General features: G+C 49.9%; 1 protein-coding gene across 1 annotated transcript; it reads left to right on the top strand.

Moving 5' to 3' along the window:
- The first annotated feature begins 9977 nt into the window (after nt 1-9977).
- Nucleotides 9978-10292, top strand: LOC147964903 (uncharacterized). Its single transcript, XM_087530202.1, has one exon. The coding sequence runs from the start codon at nt 9978-9980 to the stop codon at nt 10290-10292; it is 315 nt and encodes a 104-aa protein (XP_087386328.1).
- The last annotated feature ends 430 nt before the right edge of the window (nt 10293-10722 follow it).

The raw sequence follows: 10722 nt of genomic DNA, 5'->3' as shown, positions 1-10722 counted from the left end.
GATCACGTGATCCATATCAACAAAACCATGTTCGATCATCACGTGAGATGGAGTAGTCATCAATGGTGAACATCTGTAAGTTGATCATATCTAATATATGATTCACGTTCGACCTTTCCATCTCTAGTGTACCAAGGTCATGTCTGTACATGCTAGGCTCGTCAAGTTTAACCTGAGAATTCTGCATGTGCAAAATTGTCTTGCACCCGTTGTATGTGAACGTAGAGCCTATCACACCCGATCATCACGTGGCGTCTCAGCACGACGAACTGTCACAACGGTGCATACTCAGGGGGAACACTTATACCTTGAAATTTTAGTGAGGGATCATCTTATAATGCTACCGCCATACTAAGCAAAATAAGATGGATAAAAGATAAACATCACATGCAATCAAACTCTGTGACATGATATGGCCATCATCATATTGTGCTTTTGATCTCCATCTCCAAAGCACCGTCATGATCTCCATTGTTACTGGCTTGACACCTTGATCTCCATCATAGCGTCATGGTCGTCTCCCAACTATTTCTTCTACAACTATCGCTAACGCATAGTGATAAAGTAAAGAAATTACATGGCGTTTGCATTTCATACAATAAAGAGGCAACCATAAGACTCCTGCCAGTTGCCAGTAACTTTTACAAAACATGATCATCTCATACAACAATTTATATCTCATCACGTCCTGACCATATCACATCACAACATGCCCTGCAAAAACAAGTTAGAATCCTCTACTTTGTTCTTGCAAGTTTTATGTGGTTGCTACGGGCTTCTAGCAAGAACCGTTCTTACCTACGCTTCAAAACCACAATGATTTTTCGTCAAGTGTGCTATTTTAACCTTCAACAAGGACCGACCATAGTCAAACTTGATTCAACTAAAGTTGGAGAAATAGACACCCGCCAGCCACCTATGTGCGAAGCACGTCGGTAGAACTAGTCTCATGAACGCGGTCATCTAATGTCGGTCCGGGACACTTCATCCAACAATACCGCCGAATCAAAGTAAGACGTTGGTGGTAAGTAGTATGACTATTATCACCCACTACTCATTGTGTTCTGCTCATGCATATAACATCTACGCATAGAACTAGCTCGGATGCCACTATTGGGGAACGTAGTATTTCAAAAAATAACCTACGATCACGCAAGATCTATCTAGGAGATGCATAGCAAGGAGAGGGGAGAGTGTTTCCATGTACCCTCGTAGACTGAAAGTGGAAGCATTTAGTAACGCGGTTGATGTAGTCGAACGTCTTCACGATCCAACCGGTCCATGTACCGAACGTACGGCACCTCCATGTTTAGCACACGTTCAACACGATGATGTCCCTCGAGATCTTGATCTAGTTAAGGACAAGGGAGAGTTCCATCAGCACGACGGCGTGGCGACGGTGATGATGAAGTTACCAGCGTAGGGCTTCGCCTAAGCATTACGACGATATGACCGATGTGTGTAACTATGGAGGGGGGCACCGCGCGTGGCTAAGAGAAGACTTGGTGTGCCTTTGGGGTGCCCTCTGCCCATGTATATAAAGGAGGGAGGGAGAAAGGCTGGCCCTCCTAGGGGCGCGCCAAGTGTAGGGAGTCCTACTAGGACTCCCGAGTCCTAGTAGGATTCCCTTTCCTTTTCGGAGTAGGAAAGAAGGAAAGGAGGGAGAGGGAGAAGGAAAAGGGGGGCCGTGCCCCCACCCCTTGTCCAATTCGGTTTGGTCAGGGGGGAGGCACGCGCCACCTCATGGCCCTTCTTCCCTCTCTCCACTAAAGTCCAATAAGGCCCATTAACTTCCCCCGGCGAATTCCCGTAACTCTCCAGTGCTCCGAAAAATACCCGAATCACTTGGAACCATTCCGATGTCTGAATATAGCCTTCCAATATATCAATCTTTACCTCTCAACCATTTCGAGACTCCTCATCATGTCCGTGATCTCATCCGGGACTCCGAACAAACTTCGGTCATCAAATCACATAACTCATACTATAAATCATCATTGAACGTTAAGCGTTCGGAACCTATGGGTTCGAGAACTATGTAGACATGACCGAGACACATCTCCGGTCAATAACCAATAGTGGAACCTGGATGCTCATATTGGCTCCTACATATTCTATGAAGATCTTTATCGGTCAAACCGCATAACAATATACATTATTCCCTTGTCATCGGTATGTTACTTGCCCGAGATTCGATCGTTGGTATCATTATACCTAGTTCAATCTTGTTACCGGCAAGTCTCTTTACTCATACCATAATGCATCATCCCTCAATTAACTCATTAGTCACATTGCTTGCAAGGCTTATAGTGATGAACATTACTGAGAGGGCCCAGAGATACCTCTCTGATACACGGAGTGACAAATCCTAATCTTGGTCTATGCCAACTCAACAAACATCATCAGAGACACCTGTAGAGCATCTTTATAATCACCCAGTTACGCTTTGACGTTTGATAGCACACAAAGTGTTCCTCGGTATTTGGGAGTTGCATAATCTCATAGCCAGAGGAATATGTATAAGTCATGAAGAAAGCAATAGCAATAAAACTAAACGATCATTATGCTAAGCTAATGGATGGGTCTTGTCCATCACATCATTCTCTAATGATGTGATCCCGTTCATCAAATGACAACACATGTCTATGGTCAGGAAACTTAACCATGTTTGATTAACGAGCTAGTCAAGTAGAGGCATACTAGGGACACTCTATTTTGTCTATGTATTCACACATGTACTAAGTTTCCAATTAATACAATTCTAGCATGAATAGTAAACATTTATCATGATATAAGGAAATATAAATAACAAGTTTATTATTGCCTCTAGGTCATATTTCCTTCAATATGGTCAAGGCATGATGTAATATACGTTATTCTATGAGATGATCATGTTTTGTAAAAGTTACTTGCAACTGGCAGGAGTCTTATGGTTGCCTCTTTATTGTATGAAATGCAAACGCCATGTAATTTCTTTACTTTATCACTATGCGTTAGCGATAGTTGTAGAAGCAATAGTTGGGAGACAACCACAACGCTATGATGGAGATCAAGGTGTCAAGCCAGTAACAATGGAGATCATGACGATTCTTTGGAGATGGAGATCAAAAGCACAATATGATGATGGCCATATCATGTCACATATTTTGATTGCATGTGATGTTTATCTTTTATGCATCTTATTTTGCTTAGTACGGCGGTAGCATTATAGATGATCCCTCACTAAAATTTCAAGGTATAAGTGTTCTCCCTGAGTATGCACCGTTGTGACAGTTCATCGTGCTGAGACACCACGTGATGATCGGGTGTGATAGGCTCTACATTCACATACAACGGGTGCAAGACAATTTTGCACATGCAGAATTCTCAGGTTAAACTTGACGAGCCTAGCATGTACAGACATGACCTTGGAACACTAGAGATCGAAAGGTCGAACGTGAATCATATAGTAGATATGATCAACATAGAGATGTTCACCATTGATGACCACTCCATCTCACGTGATGATCAGACATGGTTTTGTTGATTTGGATCACGTAATAATTTAGATGACTCGAGGGATGTCTAAGTAGGACTTCTTAAGTAATATGATTAATTGAACTTAATTTATCATGAACTTAGTCCTGATAGTATTTACATATCTATGTTGTAGATCAATAGCTCACGTATAGCTCCCCTGTTTTATTTTTGATATATTCCTAGAGAAAACTAAGTTGAAAGATGATAGTAGCAATGATGTGGACTGGGTCCATGCTTTGAGGATTATCCTTATTTCTACATAGAATAATTATGTCCTTGATGCACCACTAGGTGACGAACCTGTTACAGGAGCAGATGCAGACGTTATGAACATTTGGCAAGCTCGGTATGATGACTACTTGATAGTTTAGTGCACCATGATTTACGGCTTAGAACCGGGACTTCAAAAATGTTTTGAATTCTATCGAGCGTATGAGATGTTCCAAGAAGCTGAAATGATATTTAAAACTCATGCCCGTATTAAGAGGTATGAGACCTCTGACAAGTACTTTGCCTACAAGATGGAGGAGAATAGATTAGCTAGTGAGCATGTGCTCAGAATGTCCGGGTACTACAATCGCTTGAATCAAGTGGGAGTTAATTTCTAGATAAGATAGTGATTGACAGAGTTCTCTAGTCACTATCACCAAGTTACTAGAACTTTGTGATGAACTATAATATGCGAGGGATGATGAAAACGATTCCCAAGCTCTTTGCGATGCTGAAATTAGTGAACTTACAAATCAAGAAATAAAATCAAGTGTTGATGGTTAACAAGACACCTAGTTTCAAGAAAAGGGCAACAGAAATAAAGGGAAACTTCAAAAAGAATGGCAAGAAAGTTTCCACTCCAATGAAGAAGCCCAAAGCTAGACCCAAGGCTGAAATAGAGTGCTTCTACTGCAAAGGGAATGGTCACTGGAAGTGGTACTGCCCTAGATACTTGGCGGATAAGAAGTATGGCAAAGTGAATGAAGGTATATTTGATATACATGTTATTGATGTGTACTTTACTAGTGTTTGTAGCAACCCCTCGGTATTTGATACTGGTCCAGTTACTAAGAGTAGCAACTCGAAACAGGAGTTGCAAAATAAACAGAGACTAGTTAAGGACGAGGTGATGATGTGTGTTGGAAGTAATACCAAGGTTGATACGATCACCATCGCACACTCCCTCTACCTTCGGGATTAGAATTGAACCTAAATAATTGTTATTTGGTGTTTGCATTGAGCATTAATATGATTAGATCATGTTTATTGCAATATAATTATTCATTTAAGTCAGAGAATAATTGTTGTTCTGTTTATATGAATAAAACCTTCTATGGTCATACACCCAATGTGAATGGTTTATTGAATCTCGATCGTAGTGATACACATATTCATAATATTGATGCCAAAAGATGCAAAGTTGATAATGATAGTGCAACATATTTGTGGCACTGCCGTTTAGGTCATATTGGTGTAAAACGCATGAAGAAACTCCATGCAGTTTTGGAATCACTTGATTATGAATCATTTGATACGTGTGAACCATGCCTCATGGGCAAGATGACTAAAACTCTGTTCTCCGGAACAATGGGGAGAGCTAATGACTTATTGGAAATAATACATACCGATGTATGCGGTTTGATGAGTGTTGAAGCTCGTGGCGGGTATCGTTATTTTCTGACCGTCACAGATGATTTGAGCAGATATGGGTATATCTACTTAATGAAACACAAGTCTGAAACGTTTGAAAATTTCAAAGAATTTTAGAGTGAAGTGGAGAATCATCATAACAAGAAAATAAAGTTTCTATGATATGATCGCGGAGGCAAATATTGAGTTACGAGTTTGGCCTTCATTTAAAACAATGTGGAATAGTTTCACAACTCATGCCACCTCGAACACCACAGAGTAATGGTGCATCCGAACGTTGTAACCGTACTGTCGGCATCATGGGAACGGGGGTACCCAAACTTGCCTGCCTGCGGCCCATGACGTGGCTCTACCGGCGGCCTGGTACGGCCGATCTTCATCAGCAACCACTCCCCTTGTGAGGCGGACGACACAGGACTTCCTCAGGGGCAGCCTCGCTAGGATGGCTCCCGAGGAGCGGAGATATCAAGGCGGGGGGCACCTCGTGAGGTTCGCGTGACATGAGCCATGACGATCGAAGCTAGGCGGTCACCAGTGGGCGAAGAGTGCCAGTTTCCTCTTTGGTGCTAAAGAGGCCGGCACAGGCGAGGAGTCCCGAGGCATCAGGCAAAGGTTTCCATATCGGTGCAATGAGACCAAGACTAGCAGGACGGCAGGATGGAGGTCACCGCGGAGCCCATAGCTGCGTCACCACCAGAACCTTTGGCAGGCGAAGACCACGTTTTGTCAGGATAACTTGTACTAGTTCTCCTCCTTCAAAATTGGTCGTTGTGGGATCCCTTCCCGCCTAAAATTTGGGAAGAGGACAGGAGCCTCTATAAATAGTACTAGCCACCGCCGTAGTGAGGGATCGACTCATCTTGGATCGGATCCACTCCACCGAGGCCATCTCACCAGCTCATCAAACGCAAGAACACCTCTCCTCAGGAGGTTGTTCATCCACTGTACTGATTCATCCTTAGCCCATGAGGCAATCCACCACACCACACTGGAGTAGGGTATTACACCACAATGGTGGCCTGAACCAGTATAAACCCTCGTGTCTCTTGTTCCTTGGGTTCAGTGAGCCAGGCCTTGAGATCGTTGCGAGAGCGAGCTAGGAAGAGAGATCTTCGTGCGCACCCCAGAGTTCGAACCTCAAGAGTTTTCCAAAACCCCGAATTCGACATTTGACGCGTCAGTAGGGGTGCGCCGAAGCTTCTCTCCTCCACCAGCTTCACCTCCCCGTTCGCCCCCCATGGCTGGTGCCGCTCCTTCGAATGGACCGACGGATGCCCGCGACGGCGCCATGGGGCTCAGGGCCCTCACCCCCACCTTACGGCGGGTGCAGTGGCCACACATGTTCAGGCCAGAGATGCCACCCCGCTATGATGGCGCAGCGGATCCGTTGACCTTCCTGCTGGCATAAGAGGAGGCCGTTCTAGAGGCTGGAGGCGACGACAACGTCATGGCCAACTGGTTGCCCATGGCCCTCGGAGGCGCGCCGTTCGCCTGGCTGCTCAACCCGCCAGGATCCTCTGTGGCTTCTTGGGAGGAGCTGCGCAGCCTTTTTGTCGCGCATTTCGCGACGCTAGAGCCTGTCGCCGTCGCAGCCCTCCTCGGCGGCTCGCAGGCACCACCCTCGAACCGCCATGTCAAGCAGTTCTTTCGCCAGATCAGCGCCGCCTCTGTGCAGTAGGGAGCCCCTCCGGGATGGGCGATGCCCAAGGCCGACCTCACCTTCGACTCAGGGGACCACCCCGCTACCACTGCTGGCTCGTGCGCGCTCCCAATGCTCTACACACCCACCATATGCAACATCGCCATGACCAAGACCCTCATCGACGGCGGAGCTGGCCTCAATGTGCCCTCCGTAGAAGATTTCGGCTTGCTTCACATGCCATATGGCCGGCTCCGCCCCACCAAGCCTTTCTCCGGAGTTGGTAGTGGATCCACCAGCCCCCTGGGGCAAATACACCTCCCGACCACCTTTGTACCCGGGACAACTACCGCACTGAGCTGATCGACTTCAACATCGCCCGCATCAGCCTCCCATGCAACGCCATCCTCGGGTACCTTGCCCTGGCTCAGTTCATGGCAGCGACCGTCCGGCCTACAACCTCATGAAGATGACGGGCAGTAGCGGCATCCTCACCGTGGCTGGAGACACCAAGGAGGCTCTAACGGCCCTCAAGCTCGCCTTCAGGGCCACCGCGGCAGCACGCCCGGCCGACGAAGCCACCCCAAGGGCTAAAGGGGCCGCGCCGGCGAAAAAGAAGCAGTTGTTCACTCAGGATCGGGTCGAAACGAAGCAAGTGCCGGTCGAGGAGGATGGATCCTCTGGAGCCACCTTTACCATAGGCGCCAACCTTGACCTGGATCAAGAGGAGGCATTGGTGAAGTTCCTGCGCGCGAACAAGGAGGTATTCGCTTGGGAGCCCAAGCAGCTGGTAGGGGTCCCAAGGGGGGTAATCGAACATCACTTTAAGGGTGTGCCCCAATGTGCGCCCTATGAAGCAGAAGGCGCGATGACAGTCCACGGAGAAGCAATCCTTCACCGTCTAGGAAACTCGCAAACTACAAGCGGCAGACGTCATTCACACGGTCCCGTACCCGGTATGGCTGGCGAACCCCGTCGTCGTGCCCAAGAAAGGCGGGAAGTAACGGATGTGTGTCGACTTCACCAACCTCAACAAAGCCTGCCCCCAAGACCTGTTCCCGCTCCCGCGCATCGACCAGATCATTGACTCCACCACCGAGTGCGACTTGCTGTGTTTCCTAGACGCATTCTCAGGTTACCACCAGATAAAGATGGCAATGGAGGACGTGGAGAAGACTTCTTGACCCCGTGTGGGGTATACTACTACACCTACATGCCATTCGGGCTACGCAATGTTGAAGCGACCTTCCAGCGGCTGATGCACATTGCCTTGGGCCAGCAGCTAGGGAGAAATGCTGAAGCCTACGTCAATGACATCGTGGTAAAATCTTAGGAGGCAAGAACCCTCATTCAGGACCCGGAGGAGACTTTCACCAGCATGCGCCAGGTGGACCTGCGGCTCAACCCGGAGAAGTGCATGTTTGGTGTCCCCTCCGGCAAGCTACTAGGCTTCATTGTGTTGCACAGGGGGATCGAGGCCAACCCGTAGAAGGTCAAGGCGATAGAAGACATGAGCCGGCCGCAAACTCTTAAGGAAATGCATAAGCTCGCGAGTTGCGTGACCTCGCTGGGGCGCTTCATCTCCAAGCTGGGGGAGCGTGCCATGCCGTTCTTCAAGCTGATGAAGAAGAAGGGCCCATTCGAGTGGACCCCAGAGGCTGACCTGGCATTTCAAGACCTCAAGAGATACTTGACCAGCCCTCCGGTGATGGTAGCGCCTCGTCCCCTCGAGCCCCTGGTGCTCTACCTGGCCGCCACGCCCCACTCAGCTAGCGCGGCGTTGGTGGCTGTCCGGGAGGAGCGCCAGGCCAAGAGCACACCGCGTAATGCTGCACCTTCAGCCGGGATGGTGCGGCGCCGAGACAGTGCCACTAAAGCCATGACGACGCCCACGGATGATCAGGCCCCACAAGACGGCATTTTTGGGCCTGCGGAGGTCCTGATGGGTGACCAAGCTCCTGAGGTCCCCTCCCACCTCAGGAGGCGCCACAACCGCCGGAGGCCACAGGCTCCATCGATGCTCCCGCCATCGTTGAGCACCCGGTATACTTCGTCAGCACGGTGTTACGGGACACAAGAGCACGATACCCCATGCCACAGAAGCTTTTGCTCACACTCCTGGTGGCCTCACGCAAGCTGCGTCATTACTTCCAAGGCCACCCAATTAAGGTCGTCTCAGCCTACCCACTGGAGAGGGTGCTCCGGAGCCCCAATGCTATTGGAAGAATCGCTGAGTGGAACATCGAGCTGCAAGCGTTTGTGCTGGAGTTCAGCACAATCAGGGTCATCAATGGAGCCTCCCTCTACGACTTCATGGCAGAATGGACCGACGCTCCGAAGCCCGAAGCAGGCGGGAGCCGATCACTCTCGCCAGGAAGTGAAGCACCAGATGGCTGGGTCATGTACTTGAATGGCGCTTTCCCACGCCAAGGTGCGGGGGCCGGCACCGTGCTCATCTCGCCCACCCAAGACAAACTGTACTACGCCGTGCAGCTCTACTTCCAGTAGGGCGAGAAGGTCTCAAACAACATTGCGGAATACGAGGGGCTGATCACCAGCCTCAAGGCTGCAGCAGCCTTGGGGGTGAAGCGTCTCACCATCAAGGGCGACTCCCAGCTCCTCGTCAACTTCTCCAACAAGGTGTACGAGCCGAGGGACGAGCACATGGAGGCATACCTCATGGAGGTGCGCAAGATGGAGAAGAAATTATTGGGTCTGGAACTACAACATGTGCCACGCGACACAAACAAAGATGCCGATGAGATCACCAAGAGAGCGTCAACGCGCCAGCCCCAAGAGCCCGGCGTCTTCGAAGAGCGAATTTTCAAGCCCTCGGGGGCCCCCTCGGCCATGGAGCCTGCACCGCCTCAAGAGGAACTCCCTCTCGTGGCCGTTCGTGGTCTAGGGGCTGGATATCCTTGGTCCGTTCCCTCGAGCACCCAGGGGCTACCGCTACCTCTATGTTGCCATCGACAAGTTCACCAAGTGGGAAGAGGTGGAAGCCGTCCGCACCATCCTAGTCGGGTCAGCAGTTAAGTTCATCAAGGGCCTCGTGAGCCGGTTTGGGGTCCCTAACCTCATCATCACCGACAACAGCTCGCAGTTCACTAGCAATCTCTTCAAGACATATTGTGCTAACCTTGGAACGCAGATATGCTATGCCTCAGTGGCACACCCCATGAGCAATGGCCAAGCCGAGCATGCCAACGCAGATGTCCTGAGAGGCCTCAAGACCAGGACCTTCATGAAGAGGCTCGAGGCCTGCGGTAGGGGCTTGCACAATGAGCTCCAGTCCGTGCTGTGGTCCATCTGCACCACCGCCAGCAAGCCAACAGGCGAGAACCCATTCTTCCTCGTATACGGAGCCAAAGCAGTTCTCCCTCATGAGGTCAAGCATCGCTCCGCGTGTGTCCTGGCATTTGACGAGGCACATCAGGACACCATGCGGGGGATGGAACTCGTGCTGGGGGAGGAGCGCCGCCGTCAAGCCTAGCTCCGGGCGGAGAGATACCAGCAGGCGCTGCGACGGTACCACTGCCGCAACGTCCACTCCAGGACGCTTGAGGTGGGTGATCTCGTCCTGAGGCGGGTGCTGTCCAGGGAAGGGCTGCATAAGCTCTCACCCATATGGGAGGGCCCGTTTGGGATTGCCCGCATCTCCAGGCCTGGTGCTGCACGCCTGGAGATGCAGGACGGGATCCCCATCCAGAACGCCTGTAACATCCAACACCTCCGGAAGTTCTACCCATGAAGCAAGGCCCAGTGCCTGTGAAGGTATCCACTCATGACACTCTCATGTAATAAGGAGTGGGGCTGTACACGCCCCGGAGTCTCTGGAGTGCCTCCCTCAGGCCTCGGGGGCTCCCTCCCATGTCCTAGTGGCATCACTTAGCTCCGCGCTGGTGAGAAGACTAGACTAGGTG

The sequence above is a fragment of the Triticum urartu genome, chromosome 6A (assembly GCF_056163025.1).
Source record: "Triticum urartu cultivar PI428250 chromosome 6A, HENAU_Tu73, whole genome shotgun sequence".
Lineage (NCBI taxonomy): Eukaryota > Viridiplantae > Streptophyta > Magnoliopsida > Poales > Poaceae > Triticum > Triticum urartu.
This window is presented reverse-complemented; position numbering and strand designations above follow the sequence as displayed.

Coding starts and splice junctions, on each gene's coding strand:
- LOC147964903 (XM_087530202.1), top strand. CDS start 9,978: ATGAGCAATGGCCAAGCCGAGCATGCCAACGCAGATGTCCTGAGAGGC.